This window comes from Lepus europaeus, chromosome 13 (assembly GCF_033115175.1).
Source record: "Lepus europaeus isolate LE1 chromosome 13, mLepTim1.pri, whole genome shotgun sequence".
NCBI lineage: Eukaryota > Metazoa > Chordata > Mammalia > Lagomorpha > Leporidae > Lepus > Lepus europaeus.
In genome coordinates this window covers 21,383,937-21,402,812 of record NC_084839.1, presented here as the reverse complement: position 1 = coordinate 21,402,812, position 18,876 = coordinate 21,383,937, and the positions used below count along the sequence as shown (strand labels likewise).

The following is an 18,876-nucleotide window of genomic DNA, read 5'->3' as shown; positions in this document are numbered from 1 at the left end:
ATGCTGAAAAAAGCTTTGATGCTACAGGTCCCCAGCGCAGCAGCAGTGTTATGTTATAGGTACAGCTTTTCAGATTTGCATGACTTTAAAGAGGCTAAAGAATTTTTTTCTTATGGTTTTCCCACTCAATCAGGTTTTCAAGCTAGAAATGCCCTTCTTCAGTCAAATCTTTCTCAAACTCAGCTAGCTACTATTTGGTGAGTTTGTCCATTAATTATGATTTTTAGCTATATATCCTCTATTCTCAGAAAGATATTGTTTCTTTAAACAAAGTGGATGAATCACAGATGCTCCGTAAAAGCAACATTTGAAAGTTAATACTAACTTTGATGTATTCAGCAAAATGTTGTCCTTGAGAGTTTGACATTTAATTATTTTACAAGCAAAACCTTGTTTGCTTTATGAAATGCCTGCTATGGGGAATCAGAGGATACCTCGTTTTTAATATATAGACAAATATGGTTTGATAGGTGAATTAACCATGAAATAAGACAAGCTACCTTCTCATAATGTGTAGTTTCCTTTATATTTCAAAGTTTCTTCCCTCTCTTGTGTTAGATAATTAAGGGTAAAAATTAACTTACTTTTCTGGATAGCTTTACGTTTTGCTAAAATATGTTAACCCAACAATTTTACTGTCATTCTTCTTTTCAAAATAAAAAATAGAACTCTTTATATAATATTTTACTCCAAATAGACTTTAAGTTGTGAATTTTCACGTTTTCTGTAGGACCTTGGCTGACATTGATGGTGATGGACAGCTGAAAGCTGAAGAGTTCATCCTTGCGATGCACCTCACTGACATGGCCAAAGCTGGGCAGCCGCTGCCGCTGACTTTACCTCCAGAGCTTGTCCCTCCTTCTTTCCGGTGAGTGCCCAGTGTGGAGAGCTCTGGTTTTGATCACTGGGCACATATGACCTCACTTTGGGATTTACAGAGGCTGTGCCCTGCTTTGGAGGAGAGTTAAATATTTGTACTGCCATTCAATTTTAGTAGTCAGTGAGTTACGCGAGGAAGGAAAACATATTAAAGGAGATATCTCTTGACCAAATTATATAAGGGAACTGATGACTAAAGAGATTAAGGAAAATCTACCCAAGAATATCGGTTACCTGAACCATAATTTGAATCCAGACCTCTCTGACTTGAACATCCATCAAACTTGCTATACATTTTAACTTGTAGGACCTACTATTTTCCAAATATTGCATCACCTTAATCATTACAAGTCCATGTAGTCTAGTCTGGAAATTCCCATGTTGCATGTTGCTTAATTTGTTTGTTGTTTGCTTTTCTTAGAGGAGGAAAGCAAATTGATTCCATTAATGGAACTCTGCCCTCATATCAGAAAGTGCAAGAAGAGGAACCTCAGAAGAAATTACCAGGTAGCACTGATTTACTGACTTGTGCTTGTGTATTTATTGTGAGCTCTTTCAAATTTTATTTTTCTTAAACTTAAAAAATTTTTTTGAATTAAAGATTTATTTATTTATGTGAGAAGTAGAGTACAGACAGAGAGAGGGTGAGACAGAGAGAAAGTCTTCCATCTGCTGGTTCACTCCCCAAATGGGTGCAATTGCCGGAGCTGGGCTGATCCGAAGCCAGGAGTCAGGAACTTCTTTCAGGTCTCCCATGCGGGTGCAGGGGCCCAAGCACTTGGGCCATCTTCTACTGCTTTCCCAGGCCATAGCAAAGAGCTAGGTTGGAATTGGAGCAGCTGGGACACAAACCGGCGCTCACACAGGATGCCAGCACCCATATGGAATGCCAATATGGCAGGTGAATGCTTACCCTACTGCATCACAGAGCCAGCCCCTAAATTTTATTTTGAAATAAAATAAATGTTTAGAATTTTTATATTCCTGATATTTCATTTACTGTATGAGAATACTGTCTAATGGATTGTGATATCAATGAAGTTAAGATAGTCAAAATGAGAAGAATAAGGAGGAAAAAGAGAGGTGGTGAGTATGTTTGGGAAGAATATAGATGTTGGAGTTAAAGTGTTTTTCCCTCTTTAAGCAGAATCATTAGAGCAAGCTTTGTGATAAAATTTTTAGCCTAGAAATAAAATTTGTTAGAAAAAGTAGCTGTTTTCGGCCGGCGCCGCGGCTCACTAGGCTAATCTTCCACCTTGCGGCGCCGGCACACCGGGTTCTAGTCCCGGTCGGGGCACCGATCCTGTCCCGGTTGCCCCTCTTCCAGGCCAGCTCTCTGCTGTGGCCAGGGAGTGCAGTGGAGGATGGCCCAAGTGCTTGGGCCCTGCACCCCATGGGAGACCAGGAGAAGCACCTGGCTCCTGCCATCGGATCAGCGCAGTGCGCCGGCTGCAGCGCGCCTACCGCGGCGGCCATTGGAGGGTGAACCAACGGCAAAAGGAAGACCTTTCTCTCGGTCTCTCTCTCACTGTCCACTCTGCCTGTCAAAAAAAAAAAAAGAAAAAGTAGCTGTTTTAAAACATTGAAAAATTAATCACAATTTTTTAAATATTAAAAATTAATCTCAAATAAAAATGTATAGTCACATTGCTTTGGTTATCCTTGAAGAAAACTCTGAGAAAAACCTGAGCAATATTTTTATTGGCAGAGATAGTAAAACTTGGAAATTTGGTTTCTTTTGAAAATGAATATTTCCCTATTTATATTTCAGTTAAAATTATGCTTAGAGGTATCCAAAGAGTAATATAACTCAGATGATTGCAAGGCACAAGTGTGTTGGAAGCAGATTTCAGGTTCTGGGGTCCGTGAGTTCCTCATGGGTGAGAATGCTTGCTTTCTAACGCCTTATCCAGTTACTTTTGAGGACAAGAGGAAAGCCAACTATGAGCGTGGGAACATGGAACTGGAGAAGCGACGCCAGGCCCTGCTGGAGCAGCAACAAAGGGAGGCAGAACGGAAAGCCCAGAAAGAAAAGGAAGAGTGGGAGCGGAAACAGAGAGAGTTACAGGAACAAGAATGGAAGAAGCAACTCGAATTAGAAAAGCGGCTGGAGAAACAGAGGGAACTGGAGAGACAACGGGAAGAAGAAAGGAGAAAAGAGATAGAGAGACGAGAGGTTATTTTTAAGTTATTTTATTTTCTGAGAACATCATCATGCCTAATAAGTGACTGCATTTCATTGGATTAAAAATGTTTATTGTTGGATCTTTGATGTGCCTTTTCCTCTGCATTAATTCATTCCTACTAACCTATGTAAAGCCGTGTCTTCCTTCCTTGAGGAGGGAGGGTGCTTGCATGCAGGAGGTTTTTCAGGGCTGTTGAGTTGTAGCAGTAGCATCTTCAGGAGCTGGCACTGTGGCACAGTAGGTAAAGCCACCGCTTGCAGCGCCAGCATCCCATATGAGCACCAGTTCAAGTCCCAGTTGCTCCACTTCCATTCCAGCTCCCTGCTAATGTTCCTGGGAAGGCAGCAGAAGATGGCCAAGTCCCTGGGCCCCTGCCACTCACTTGGGAGACCCAGATGAAGCTCCTGGCTCCTGGCTTTGGTCTCCCCAGCCCTGGTTGTTGCAGCCATTTTAGGAGTGAATCAGCAGATAGAAGATCTCTTCTGTTCCTCCTTCTCTCTGTAACTGCCTTTCCAATAAATAAATAAATCTTAAAAAAAAAAAAAAAAAGCAGGCATTGTGATGTGGGATTTATCTTAACAGGCAGCTTAACCCTTAGGCCAACTGCCTGTTTCCTGGCTATGTTTTAAAGGGCCAGGGATGGAGCACAGTAAGTTACAGTGCAGTTAATTATTGCAATTAGAATGTTTTCCTTCCCTGTTCCCAGAATAAAGGTACAATTCTTCCTGTTAACATTTATATTTGTTAAGTTATCCGTTTGCTTACTAGGAGAAAAAAGTTTTCCCGCAAAGCACTAAAAACGTCTCACAGATGAAGCCCCTTTCGTGGAAGTCTTCAGGTTAGCTCTGTTGATAAAGCTAGATTTGCCAGAGACCCTGAGGGTGATACAGCACACTAAGTCCTAAACGTGCCTCACTTTTATCTGTGTCATCGCATTGGGTTTTGAATGATGCAGAATTTTTAATTTAAAAATTATCTTTAATTTCTTGTTTTCAGGCAGCAAAACAGGAGCTTGAACGACAACGCCGTTTAGAATGGGAGCGAATTCGTCGACAGGAGCTTCTCAATCAAAAGAATCGAGAACAGGAAGAAATCGTCAGGCTCAGCTCTAAAAAGAAGAGTCTTCATCTTGAGTTGGAAGCGCTGGTATGGCTAAAGTTTAGGTGAAGTTTGTCTAAATGCCACTAGAGTTAACCATGTAATTGTGCTTTAAATCTGTCTTATCAGTGAGCTCAGGTTTTAGTGTAAATAGTCATGTTCTCATATGTGCTTTTTAACATGCTAGAAAGCATGGTTTACTGAAAAAGGACAGAGTCTCAGAGTGCTGAGAATCACGCTCTGGTCTCGGTTCAGATGCTGGTGGATGTGGATGTGCTCTGGAGCAAGGCATTTGCTGACTGTGGGCATTTGGAGAGTGATCCAATGGATGGGAGTACCTGTCTCCTTTATCTCTCTCTGCTTTTCAGAGACAGAAAGATAGCATTTTATGCCTTCAAATGGGCAGGAATATATATCACAATTATCAATCGTGCCATGGTACCACAAAGCTTTAACTAAAAAGCTTTAACTTCTTTGTTATCTTTGGATACTTACTGGAGCTATCATCTTGACTGTATATTTTTCCTTAAAAATATGATGGGAGAAGACCTTAATTTTGACTGTTTTTCCCTCAAAAACTTGGATAATGCTCCAAGCACAGTAATACACGTTGACATTTAGAGTCTGAAGTAGTCCAGATCCTATACTTAGGCATGTCTCAGATAATGTGGTAATAATGAAATAATATGGCACAGGATGCTCCTTCCTAGCATGTGTTTTTCAAATATAAAACGTATTGTTCAGTAAAACTTTTCATCATCAGAGATCTTGAGCCAGAGCTCTCATTTCTCTTCACTGCACCATGTTAGTTTGTTAGGACTGCTGTAATCAGTCACGACAGGCTGGGCAGCATAGAAGACAGAATTTTGTTTTCTCACATCCTGGAGGCTTAGAAGTCTCAGATCAGGGTGTCTGCAGGTTTGGTTTCTTGGGAAGTCTGTCCCATGGCTTGCAGTGCCACCGTACTGCTGTGTCAGGACGAGATCTTTTCTCCCGTGTCTCTGGGGTATTTCTGTGTGCGTCTAGAGTTCCTCTGATGAGGACCTCAGTCAGATAGGATTGGGGCCCACCTATGTGACCTCATGTGGCCTTAGTTTCCTTTACAAAGGTCCTCTCCCCAAATATAGTCACATTCTGAGGTATTAGGGCTTAAGACTTCAGCATACGAATTTGGGGAGGGACTCTGTTCAGCCCATACCACTCCACCTCACCCTTCTTCTTAGGCCCCATTGAGAATGTTTCTTTTCCTTTTTTTTACACTCAGAAGAAAGGTACTCCTTACTTAAGGAAAGGAATAGTAGTATAAGGGAAGAGAATTGTTGCCAAAAAAGAGGAACTTAGATGGCAACATGAGGGTGGAAATTGAAATGCAGAGAAGGTTATGCTAAATGTCAGATGCAAACATCTGTTCTTCCTTTTTATCTTTGAGATTGCCTTGGATGTGAATTTTATAAATTAATGCTCAAATGCTGAGTTCACAAAAAAGCTGATTGTTACATTTGTGTTTCCTCATTTTCTTATTTTCTTTCTTTTTAAAATTTTTTAATTGGCACATAATAAGTATATATATTTATGGGGTACAGTGATAATTTGATACATTTTCACCATGTATAATGATCAGATCAGGGTAATTAGCATTTCCATCTTAACATATGCACTCTTACCGTCTGAGGATGATATGGTTCCTACAAACTGTTAACAGACACAGCTGTAAAATATATTCTATTTAGTTTTATTTATTAATTAATTTATTTTTAAAGATTCATTTATTTATTTGAAAGGCAGAATTAGAGATAGAAAGAGAAAGAGGGATATCCTCCATCTTCTGGTTTACTCCTCAAATGGTCACAATGGCCTGGGCTGGGCCAAGCCGAAGCCAGGAACCTGGAACTTTATCCTGGTCTCCCACATGGATGGGAGAACCCAAGTACTTGGGCCATCTTCTGCTGCTTTCCCAGGTGCTATATTAGTAGGGAGCTGGATTGGAACCAATCCTCAAACTGGTGTCCATATGGAATACTGGCATCACAGGTGGCAGTTTAACCCACTGTGCCAGCACTTCTCTTTAGTTTTAGACATTTTTCAGACTCATGAATGATAAATGACATTTAAAAATTTGACTAATAAAAATATTATTGTCCTGGTAGGAACACTTCCTATTAGTATTTCACGGTTCCTTATTTTTATTTGATTTTCCTGTAGAATGGCAAACATCAACAGATCTCAGGTAGACTTCAAGATGTCCGGCTCAGAAAACAAACTCAAAAGACTGAGCTGGAAGTTCTGGATAAACAGTGTGACCTGGAAATTATGGAAATCAAGCAGCTCCAACAAGAACTTCAGGTGAGCACGGGTGCCGCTGCACCGTCCTTCGGCACGTGCAGTTGGTGGTTCCTTCTAACAGTTTCGCTATGAGAGTCTGAACACCTTTGGATCTCTGATGGACTTGTGAAATTGAGAGAATTTCAAAATATTCATGGGAAATGGAATGAAAAAGTAGAAACAAATGATAAAACCTTTTATTTATCAATGTAAGATTCAGCAAATTCAAGACCCTTTTGTAAGTGATGTTAAGATTGGAAGACCTGGGGAACTTCACCGAGTCAGTGCAGCCTGTTTTACATGGTTAACTGCAGAACGGTGGAGCCCTTGAGGATTTGTTAAGATTAGGAAACAAAAGTCAGAAGGAGCTAAGTCAGGACTGGAAGGTGGATGCATGATGGTTTCCCTTACAGGCTCTTGCAAAACTGCCCTTGTTTGATGAGAGGAATGGGCAAGAGCATCTCCTGGTGGACAAGGGCACCCTGGGGACTCTCCCAGGCAGGTTCCTGCTAAAGCTCTGGGTGACTTTCTCAGTGCGCTCATTACAAGCAAGAATTAATGCTCTTTGGACTTCCAGAAAATCAACAAGTAAAATGCCAAAAAAACTGTTGCCATGACCTTTTGCTCTTGACCAGTTCACTTTTTGCTTTGACTGCACTGCTTCCTCCTCTTGGTAACCATTGCTTTGATAGTATAGTGTCTTCAGGATCATACTTGGAAAGCAGTGTTTCATCTCCCGTTCTAGTTCTTCAAAGAAACACTTCAGAATCTTGGTCCCCCTTGTTGAAGATTCCCATTGAAAGCTCTCCTCGTAGCTGTAGCTGCTCTGAACACAATAGTTTTGTCACTCATTAAGCAGACAGCTTGCTGCACTCTAATTTTCAGTCAGAATTGTGTAAGCTGAACCAGTTGAGACATCTGTGGTGTTGCCTGTTGTTTGTGCTGTTCCTGGTTGGTCCTCTTCAGTTAGGGTGCCAACAAGATTAATATTTTCCTCACAAAATGATGTGGATGGTCTCTGTTGCCGTCTTCCTCTTCAATATTGTCTTGGTCCTTCTTAAAATGAGTTACCCATTTGTAAGTACTGATTTCTTTGGAGGCATTGGCCCCTAAACTTTTTTTTTTTTTAAAGATTTATTTTATTTATTTGGAAGGCAAGTTACAGATAGAGAAAGAGAGAAAGAGGGAGATCATCCATCCACTGGTTCCCTCCCCAAATGGCTGCAATGGCTAGGGCTGGGCCAGGTCAAAGCCAGGAGTTTGATGTGCGTCTCCCATGTGGGTACAGGGGCCCAACTACATGGGCCATCCTCCACTGCTGTCCCAGCTGCATTAACAAGGAGCTGGATCAGAGGCAGAGCAGCCAGGACTCAAACCAGCACCCATCTGGGATGCTGGCTTTGCAGGCGGCGGCTTAACCTGTTAGACCACAGTGCCCCTCCTGTCCCAAACTTTGTGAAGCTTCCGTGATTTCACTGTTCTTTCACCCAAAAACCTCACTATAAATGTGGTGCTTGTTCATGCTACAGTTTTCAAAGAATTCATGTTGCTGTGATAGGGGCTCTTTTCAAACTCACGGTTTATCTTTCTTGATGCCCAGACTAGATTCTGTTCAGAGATGTGTAACAAGTAGGAATGAATTTATTTTTGTGCAGAAAGAAAATTTTATATCTGCGTATATTGTATTCATAATGTGTGTCTTCCATGAATCTTTTAAAGATCCTCCACAAATTAACATGATTTTTTGTATGTAATATCAGGAAACCCATAGACCCCCTTACAGATCTGCTGGGTATCTGGCCAAGTTCTGCTAAATGTTTATACACAAATGGACATGCATCACTTCTTGAGTCTTAACTGTTTTTTATTTAAAATAAACCATTTGTGTGTTTGTCTTAATGTATTCCTGCTGTTATAGTAGAATTCCTTAGACTGGATGCTTTATTAACAGCAGAAATGTAGTGCTCACAGCTCAGGGGAAGGCAAAGAGCAGAGGGCAGCAGATTACACTGTATCTTGCTTGCTCTCTCCTTCAAAAATAGCTCCTTCTTGCTACATCCTCACCCAATAGAATATGCAGTGCCGTCCCTTCAGGGTCTTTTTTAAGGGGATTAATCCCATTTATGAGAGTAGATCCTTCATAACTCCTTCACCTCCTAAGCTCTACCTCTGCACTGTTGCTGTGGGCGTTAGATTTCAACATAAGAATTTGGTGGGAGTCAGGAGGAGATTGTAGGGAAACCACTAATGTTCAGACCATAACATATCACTACTGATTTGAGGAAGTCTTGACTTAGGATTGTTCTTTTTAGAATTGTGGTGGTAATGTTGAACATGTGCCTCAGGGACCTGGAAATTCTTCCCTTGTGCAGGGCCGATTGGGTAATTACTATTTGCATAATACAGTGCTGGAATCATTCTGCTTTTCTAGAGTGCTCTTACCCACTTTGTCTTACCTACGGAGTGGCAGGTCATCAGTCTTCTGACTTAGCTCCAAAAGATAGAAACAGAAGCCAAAGCCTGCTCCCTAGATGGCCCTGAGTGTTCCGTCCTGTCGCATACACAGATTGGAGAGTGTTAGGGTTTCCACAGACGGGTGCCAAAGGCACCACTTAGTCTTTGCCCTCTGTCATCCATCACTGTGTGGAAATTGTAGGCTTCTAGACACACTCCAGCTACAAAGGCTTTCTTCGCTGCCTGTTAATTTCAGCCAGTCATTCATAAATGAGTTTAGGCTTAGGTATTTGTTTTTTAAAGCATGTGTAATTCCATTCTAGTTAATTCATAAGTTCTAAGCAGTTTACAACTACATATTACCACTGTGGTAAGTTTCAAAACTGAGTGAGTTTTCAAAAAAATTCTTGGACAGCATTATAGAATTTTTAATCAGGCACTACTTTTTCTTTTTATAAGGAATATCAAAATAAGCTTATCTATCTGGTACCTGAGAAGCAGTTATTAAATGAAAGAATTAAAAATATGCAGCTCAGTAATACACCTGGTAAGTCTCTAAGGTTTGTTTTGTCTTTCATTCTATCCTGATTGCTATTAGTTGTATTCTGTTTTTATAAGTAGCATTACATGTAATAAGTAACATTTTTACATATATGTTTAATTTCAGGATATGAAAAATATCACAGATGTTAGAGCATTTTAATAATAAAAGTAAACAGTAAATTTTAAAGTAATCACAGATCATTAAAACTATAGTAGTATAACATTCTTAACCATTGGTTTGACAAGGGTATAAAACAAAGTTTTACAAAACTGTATTTGCAGCAATACTGATACACACAGACATTTCTTTCTTTTCTTTTTTTCTTTTTGTTTCTTTTTAAATTTTAGCTCTATAATGTAGAACAATATGGGTGAAATGGTCGTTTTTCCATTCAATTATTGTTTATAGTCATCTGTATTCCCACTACAAGGGGGTCCTTTTGCTTGTTAAACTTCTCTTTTGAGTTAGCATTAAGTCTTTTTACTGTAATATAAAGTTAAAATATGTTGTATCAAAAACAAAAACAAAAAAAAAGAGAAAGGGAAAAGGAAGGAGGGTCAGATGGAGGGAGGAGGGGAATATCATTATGTTCTTGGAATTGTATTTACAAATCACATTGAATCTGTTAAAAACTAAAATTTAAAAATTTTTAAATGATATCTTAAAAAATCTTTAAAAAATTGAAGAGTCACAATAAAAACTTTTCTTAAAAAAGTAAACAAGAATAAAAGTAATAATTGATAAGCATTCCTGCTGATAATATTTTTATTTATATAGTTATCAGTCAAAATGTTAGGTTACAGTTAAATAAGATCTACATGTGGCTGTTACACAAGAGCACCTGTGCCTTGTGACGAATTCCCGCACTAACTGTGAAGAACTGTTGAGGAAGAGCCGAGGCTGTCTGGGGCCTGAGCGTCTGGGGAGCTAAGCAGCTGTGCCCCCCCCCCCCCCACTGCCGCACAAGACCCTTTCCATCAGCTGACCGCGGTGCTGACCTGGCCTTCTGACACCTGTGAAACAAAGCATGCCAAGGCAGTTTATGGGAATGGTTTTTTTTTTTTTTTTTTTTTTGCTCAGATTCTAACCAGAATACTGAAAAGAAAATGTCTGTATTTGGTAGCATGCCAACAACAATGTAGCAAAAAACAAGGTTTATTTAGAGAAAAGTAAGTTTGCAGATGTTGTGTTAGAACTGGCTAATTAAAGTATTCTGAATGTCACCCATAGAAGATGTGTCTTTCCATCCTGGGGCTCTTGACTACGACTCTTGACTGCTTAGGAGGTTCGATAGTGTCCCTCTTTTTAGCCATGTTCTGAACAAACTCAGAATTAAGGCAAAGGAGCAGAAAGGACAAATAAGCAGAAGACTGATGAGGGGCCAAAATGCTGCTTCATCAGCTGGGATTGGACAGCATGGTTTGTCTGTGAGAGGTCAGCTGCACCTGTGAGACATTGGCTGTGTCAACAAAGTTGAAAGTGGACCTGGTAGAGCTACTCCTTTGTAGAGTGTGATCCAATCCTGCTGATACTTACTTGTTCAGTCAGTTGAGGTCAAAGTAGGATGCTTAATTGGGATGTGAAGTATCCTACGTCCCTTAGATTACTTATCTCCGTTGTAGTAACCATTTAAGATTACCATGTATTTGCCAAGTACCACACTAGGCAGTTTTCACAAATTATTTTCTTTAATCTTTACAGCAACCCTCTGATGCAGTTTTTCCCATTATACAGCTTAGGTAAACTGAGGCACAGAGCAAGTAAATAGGTTTACCCAAAATGGTACAGTAGTAGTCCTCAGATTCATGTCAGTCTGACTCTGAAGCCCACCGTACTACCACATAGTCTCTGTCTTCCAGTTACCTGATACAGTGATCATATATATAGTCAGATTGGTGTTAAAGCATGCTCTATAAGTGATGTTCATTGTTACGAATAAATAAGAAATATACAGTTATAAGAGTTTACTGATGGACATAAAAGATTACTGAATAGAGACAGTTTATGCTCCTCGGTGAACTAGCTCAGAAATATACATCAGTACTAATTTATTAATTTATTCAGATTTCTTTACAGGAGACTTGGCAAGTAATTCACACATTCACCTAGAAGAGAAAATGCATAAGATTAGGCAAGACTTGAAAAACATTGGTGGGAACAGAAGACTAGCCCTATTAGATATCAGAACATCAGATGTGAAAACTATAGTGCCTGAAATAATATATTACTGATTAGAAATAGAAAAGTAAGCAATAGGGAGTCTAGAAAAAGACATATGTATATAGCACGGTTGAGGATAAGGTAGTGTTGGCATTTAACATCAGTGGGGAATAGTGTTCGGTAAGTGATTGGGAAGAGCTGGTTATCTGTAAGAGGTGTGGGGAAACGCTTTACCTCATACAGAAAAAGTTCTAGATAATATACATAAAAGGTCAAATATAAAAAGTAACTAAAAATATTATAAAACAGAGGAAAATATTTTAATAATTTTGGTGTGAGGAAAGTTTCCTTAAATAACAGAGCCATAAAGGAAAATATGTACAGATGTAGTGGTAAAAAAATGAAAAACTGGGGCAGGTGTTCAGCTTAGTGGTGAAGATGCCTGTGTTCCATATTGGAATACCTAGGGTTGATTTCTGGCTCCAGCTGCTGACTCCAGCTCCCTGCTAAAGCAGACCCTGGGAGTAGCGTGATGGCTTGAGTGGTTGGGTTCCTGCCACCAATGTGGGAGATCTAGATAGAGATCCCTGATCCTATGTTTGGCCCTGGCTGGGAGCTCTTGCAGGCATTTGGGAAGCAAACCAGCCTTTGGGAATATTCTGTCTCTATCTGTCTTTCTCTCTACCTCTCAAATAAATTTAGAACAGTGTTTTTAAGTGAAAAAAAAAAATTTTTTTTTAAGATTTATTTATTTACTTGAAAGTTACAGAGAGAGAGAGAATATCTTTCATCTGCTAGTTTATTCACTAGATGGTTGCAATGACCTAGGCTGGGAAAAGCCAGGAGCCTGGAACTCCATCCTGGTCTCTCACATGGTTCACAGTGGCCCAAGTACCTGAGCTATCTTCCAGTGCTTTCCCAGGCACATTAGCAGAGAGCTGGATCAGAAGTAGAGCACTGGGTTTTTGAATCTGTGCTCAGATGTGGTACCAGCATTGTAGTCACTGGCTTAATTTGCTATGCCACATTGCCAGCCCCAAAAGACTTTTTATATTGAAAGATAATCACACACAGTAAAAAAAAAAAAAAAAATTTGACAGGTGGGCATTGTGGTACAGAGTGTTAGGCTATTGTATTGGATGCTTGCTAGCATTCCATATCTGGAGTGCCAGTTCCAATCCTAGCTGCTTTGCCTACCATCCAGCTTCTTGCTAATGCATCCTGGGAGGCAGCAGATGACGACTTAAGGGCTTTTTCTTTTTCCTTCCCATCCATGTGGAGGACCCAAATGGAATTCCAGGTTCCTGGCTTCAACCTGGCCCAGCCCTGGCTATTGGGAAGTAAACCAGCAGATAGAAGATCTATCTGTTTCTCCCCAACCTCCCTCTCTAACTCTGCCTTTCAAGTAGATAAAAATAAATAAACACTTAAAGCATTTTTGAAATACATATAATATAGGAGTTTAGAGCTCTAAATCAAAAATTAAAACAATTCAGTAGGACAAATTTGGGCAATTTAAGACTATGGCCAATAAACATAAGTAGATATTTACTAAACTTTACTAGTTATCAAGAAAGTACATTTTAAAATAATATTCCTTTTAGACATTTAGCAAAAATGAGTAACGATTGATAAATGAAGTGAGATGATGTTTAGGAGCAGGCGCAGGCACTGCTGAGGTCATAATTGACGAAGGATAGTTTGGCAGTTTCTGTCAGAATTCAAAGTGTGCATAGACAAACAGAAGGATAGATAGAATCCATGTGATCCTTTCAGTGGATAAAGAACTAGCGTTTGACAAGGTCTAGCACCCTCTCATGATGAAAAGTCTTAGAAAATAGGCACAGGAAGACATTTTTCCAATAAAGACCATTTATGAGAGGCCCATAGCTAACATTATGATCAGTGATAGAAAACTGAAAGCTTTTCATCTGAAGTCTAGTTCAAGGTAACGATGCTCATTTTTGCCACTTCCATTAAATGTAGGGCTGGAAGTACTAGCAGGAAAAATTAAACAGGAAAAAATATAGAAATCATCAAAATTGGAAAAGAAAAAATGAAATTGTCCCTGTTTGCAGGTGATAATTCTTTCACGTCTTAGCTTTATAAAGTTCTTAAATATATGCATTAAAGAGTATATACAAAGATATGTATTACGGCATTTTTATGTAATGTTAGAAAATTAGAAACTACCTAAATGCTAATCCAAAAGGGGATAGTCATGTAGATTGTGAAGTAGCCATATGTAGGTTATCATGGAACACTTTTAGGGAATGAACTATAAGTCTTGATTGATAAGATACATTATTAAATGTAAATCAATTTGCAAAGCAGTACAGACAACAAAAAATATTATGAACATAACTAAATGGGAATTTGAGATGAGAGATGATTTTAAATTTTTTACTCTGTGGCTCATTTTATTTAAATTTTTTATCTGATTTCAATACTTAGAGAAACAGAGATGCAATCCACTAGTTTACCCCAAAATGGTCAGCACAGCTGGACTGCTCTAGGTCAAAGCTGGGAGGTAGAAACTCAGTCCAGATCTTCTGTGTGGGTAGCAGGAACCCAACTACTTGAACAATACTTGCTGCCTCCCAGGGTGTGTATTAACAGGAAGCTGGAATCAGAAACAGAGTTGGGACTCTGACCCAGGCACTCTCATATGGGACATGAACAAGCATCCTAACTGGCTTTTTTTTTTTTGGACAGGCAGAGAGAAAGAGAGAGACAGAGAGAAAGGTGAAAGGTCTTCCTTCTGTTGGTTCACCCTTGAAATGGCTGCTACGGCCGGCGTGCTGCGCCAATCTGAAGCCAGGAGCCAGTGCTTCCTCCTGGTCTCCCATGTGGGTGCAGGGCCCAAGTACTTGGGCCATCCTCCTCTGCCTTCCTGGGCCACAGCAGAGAGCTGGACCAGAAGAGGAGCAACCGGGACAGAATCCAGCACCCCAACCGGGACTAGAACCCGGGGTACCAGCGCCATAGGAGGAGGATTAACCAAGTGAGCCGTGGTGCCGGCCTGGCATTTTAACTGCTAAACAAAATATCCTATTCTTTTAAAAATATTTAAAATATTTTAAAGTATGCATTTAGGGGCTGGCATAGTGGCACAATGGTTAAGCCTCCATTTGCAGTGCCAACATCCCATAGGAGCACTCGTTCAAGTCCTGGCTAGTATACCCAGGAAAGTAGCAGAAGATGGTCCAAGTACCTGGACCCCTGCCACCTATGTGGGAAACCCAGGTGGAGTTCCTGGTTCCTGGCTTTAGCCTGACTCCTGACTGTTGCAGCCATTTGAGGAGTTATCAGCAGATAGAAGAAATCTCTCTCTCTCTCACTCTCACTCTCACTCTTACTGTCTCGCTGTATCCTTCAAATGAATAAATCTTATTTGAACATCTAATATTGTGATTTTCATGTTATGCTGTCATCTGTACTGTAGATTTCCATCTGGTTTTTCCATCTTGCAAGAGGCAGGTGGCGTGGTGTTCACTGCACAGAAGAGCAGGTTGGGGTAAAGCACCTTCCCAAAGTGAAGCTGCACTTCAGGTCCCAGTCCTTTAGCACAGAAACCACTGCTTATCACTGTTTCCCCTGAGGATCTTCCCAGAACGTGATCTGATGAGGGAGTGGCCCCTGAGTGTTTGCTCCAGTCCATATTCCCTGTGTGCATCCTTCGTGTGTCTCTAGTTAGAGCGTTTTGATGAGGCAGTGAATAACAGACTGGTAATGGCACAGGAACTTCTACCAAATGTAACCTGTCTGATGTTTGTATTTCAGATTCAGGGATCAGTTTACTTCACAAAAAATCGTTAGAAAAGGAAGAATTATGCCAAAGACTTAAAGAACAATTGGATGCCCTTGAAAAAGAAACTGCTTCTAAACTGTCAGAGATGGATTCATTTAACAATCAACTAAAGGTATTTATCTTCCATGATACCCATTTTTATGTAGCTGCCTTCTTGCCTTCCTTATTCTGATTTAAAAGAGTGAATAACTATAGCTATTATTCATATATATTTTCAGAATTTATTTTATAATTTTAACTACACCACAATTGCAAGATTATTTCTAATTGCCTTTAATGTTGTCTGTTACAAACACTGTGTCATAACTAAGCATACTGTTTGCCACATTTTCCGGTTTTGATGACTATATGCTGTTTTTATTGGCACCCATCCATTTCAGAACAATTGCCTTGGTCAGTATTACAGACCTTAGCCAGTGTGATGTCAGGCACATTCTAAAATGAGAAATATGGAAGATTTTAAACAGTTCCAGTGGCACTAAATTCAGTTTTACTTTCTTTGTTACATTGTATTCTAACTTCCTGTTACAAAATAATATAGTAATTAGTGCAATCCAAAGAATAATGTGGTACTGTAAGTTTTGTATGAGTAGTGACAGTCATGATTGGTTGTCGCAGTGGCAGAGCGGATGTCCAGACACACATGGTGTGCTTCCCATTCTGTGCGGTTTGAGCTGTATACTGAAACCTACCTATGAAAGAAGTAATTAAAGCTAAAAATTGGACTAGTGGCACATAATTCAAATTGGGACTAGCCTGTTATTCCCTTGCTAAATAAGCACAAAGTTTCCAGAGGAAAAAAATATTGCTTAGCTTTCTGATGAGAAAGCCATGTCTTCATATAGTTTTCATCCTGCTAACTTATTTAAAATATTTTTGACACAGCATGATAAAGGCAGAACACCTTTGTAGCTTCAATTAAGGCAAGGAAATTTGAAGTGAATATTGTGAATAATACACTTTGCCCAAGAATGTATCATTTATCACTGATGGTCAGACAAGCCACCCAAAGTATCTTCCGTAGATTATATTTTTAAGAACTTGTGCATAGTTTAATTGGCTTTTTATCTGCCTTATCTTACAGTGTGGGAGTATGGATGACTCTGTTCTTCAGTGCCTTTTGTCTCTGCTAAGCTGTCTCAACAACCTCTTCCTCTTACTTAAGGTTATTTTCTAATATCTTGCTCCTTTTTTTGGTTACTTTACTATTTTCTTTTTTTTTTTTAAACTAGACTATTCTTTGCCTTTATCTGAGTATCTTTGCTTGAAATAACATATACAATATAGACCTTTCTTTTCTTTCTGTTTGCTTAAATACCCTTCTGCTGTTGAATTGCCTGTTTGAGTCTAATGCCAGGAATCAGGAAGATTTCCCACAGTAAGCTTTCTCATGAGAAGCCCGAGACACTTAAAAATATTACCCGGATCTGGGGCTCGCATTGTGGCATCACGGGTAAAGCCTCTGACTGCGACACCAGCATCCCAGATTGGCTCCAGTTTCTGTCTTGGCTGCTCCATTTCCAATCCAGCTCCTTGCTAATGGCCTAGGAAAAGCATGGAAGATGGTCCAAGTGTTTGGCCCCTGCCACCCACATGTGGAAGACCTGGATGAAGCTCCTGGCTCCTGGCTTCAGCCTGGCCCAGCTTTGGCCATTGGCCATGTCGGGAGTGAAGCAGCAGATAGAATCTCTCCTTCTCTCTCTCTTTCTCTTTCTCTCTCTCTCTGTTTCCATCTCTCTCCATAAATTCTGACTTTCAAATAAATAAATCTTTATTTTTAAAAATTTACCCAATTCTCTTACATCCCTGTAAAATAATTAATGACATAATTGCTAATTCAATTCAGAGGAAAACTAAGGGAATATAAGATTAATTTACTTAGTCATATCAGTGAAAATCATTATCAAGATAAAACTTAAACATTATGAAAACTCAGCAAGATTGTGTCCTATATATACCAGGCTGCTTCCTAATACTGCTATAAGGAAAATTTTAATGAACTACTAGGTCTCCTTACCAGACTCAGATGAAAATGTTTAAATTATATGTATGTTTTATTTGCCATGTATAGCAGACTGAGTATATAAAATACTCAATAAATTCATATTTTAATATTTAATATTTTAATATTGTTTAAATAAATGCTTTGTATATGCCACTTGCTGTCCTGGTATTTTTTTAGAAAACAATTTATTTATTTGAAAGGCAGAGTTACAAAGAGGGAGAGAGACAGGGAGAGAAATATCTTCCATCTATTAGTTTATTTCTCAAATGGCTGTAGCAGCCAGAGCCAGACCAGGCTAAAGCCAGGAGCCTGGAACTCCACCCAGGTCTCCCACATTGGATGCGGGGGCCCAGGCACTTGTGCCATCTTCCACTGCTTTCCCCAGCAGGGATCTGGATCAGAAGTAGAGCAGCTGGGACTAGAACCTGTGAGATATGGAGGGGTCTGGTGTAATAGGCAGTGACTTAACCTAGCATTAACCTTGAACCTTAACCACAATACCAGCCTCAGATCCTAGTAGATTTTTTTTTTTTTTTTTTTTGGACAGGCAGATTTAGACAGTGAGAGAGAGAGAGAGACAGAGAGAAAGGTCTTCCTTCTGTTGGTTCACCCCCCAAGTGGCTGCTACGGCCGGCGCACTGCGCCTATCCGAAGCCAGGAGCCAGGTGCTTCCTCCTGGTCTCCCATGCGGGTGCAGGGCCCAAGCACTTGGGTCATCCTCCACTACACTCCCGGGCCACAACAGAGAGCTGGACTGGAAGAGGAGCAACCGGGACAGAATCTGGTGCCCCAACCAGGACTAGAACCTGAGGTACTGGTGCCGCAGCCGGAGGATTAGCCTATTGAGCCGCAGCGCTGTCCCTCATAGTAGATTTTGAATATATATTCTACTTGGTGCTACAATGGATGACAGTAGGACAATTGCGTATGTGTTCCACAATGAAGACAAAAACATGATAAGTAGAGCTCACTTTTTAAGATTTATTTATTTATTTGAAAGGCACAACAACAGAGAGAGGAGGAGAGACAATAAAAAAGATCTTCTATCCACTGGTTTACTCTCCAGATGGTTCCAACAGCCACTGCTGAGCCATGTGGAAGCCAGGAGCCAAGAACTGCATCCACATGGGTGATAGGAGGCCAAGCACTTGTCATCTGCTGCCTTGCTAAGCGCATTAGTAGAAAGCTGGATCGGAAGTGGAGCAGCAGAACTCAAACTAGCCCTCTGTTACAGGATGCTGGTGGCAAGTGGCAGCTTAACCCACTGTGCCACAACTCTGGACCCAGTAGAGCTTATTTGTTACCTAAGCTAAGATGGAGAAGATTGGGAAGGTCCTAAGTCAGGGATCCCATATATCATCCTTTAAGGTGATAGCATGAATGACCAGATTGTCTGGTCTAGAACTTTGCTGCAGAT

At 40.1% G+C, this 18,876-nt stretch overlaps 1 protein-coding gene across 6 annotated transcripts in view; it reads left to right on the top strand.

The window, feature by feature from the left end:
• The window catches only part of ITSN2 (intersectin 2), a 176,263-nt gene that overhangs the window by 77,818 nt on the left and 79,569 nt on the right, over positions 1-18,876 (top strand). For all 6 annotated transcript variants that reach the window (XM_062209048.1, XM_062209050.1, XM_062209045.1 and 3 more), the window contains exons 9-16: positions 134-197; positions 731-868; positions 1,301-1,386; positions 2,793-3,055; positions 4,062-4,211; positions 6,366-6,506; positions 9,399-9,486; positions 15,427-15,566. In XM_062209048.1, the coding sequence (XP_062065032.1) occupies positions 134-197; positions 731-868; positions 1,301-1,386; positions 2,793-3,055; positions 4,062-4,211; positions 6,366-6,506; positions 9,399-9,486; positions 15,427-15,566 (1,070 nt within the window). The remainder of the gene's footprint in view (positions 1-133; positions 198-730; positions 869-1,300; positions 1,387-2,792; positions 3,056-4,061; positions 4,212-6,365; positions 6,507-9,398; positions 9,487-15,426; positions 15,567-18,876) is intronic.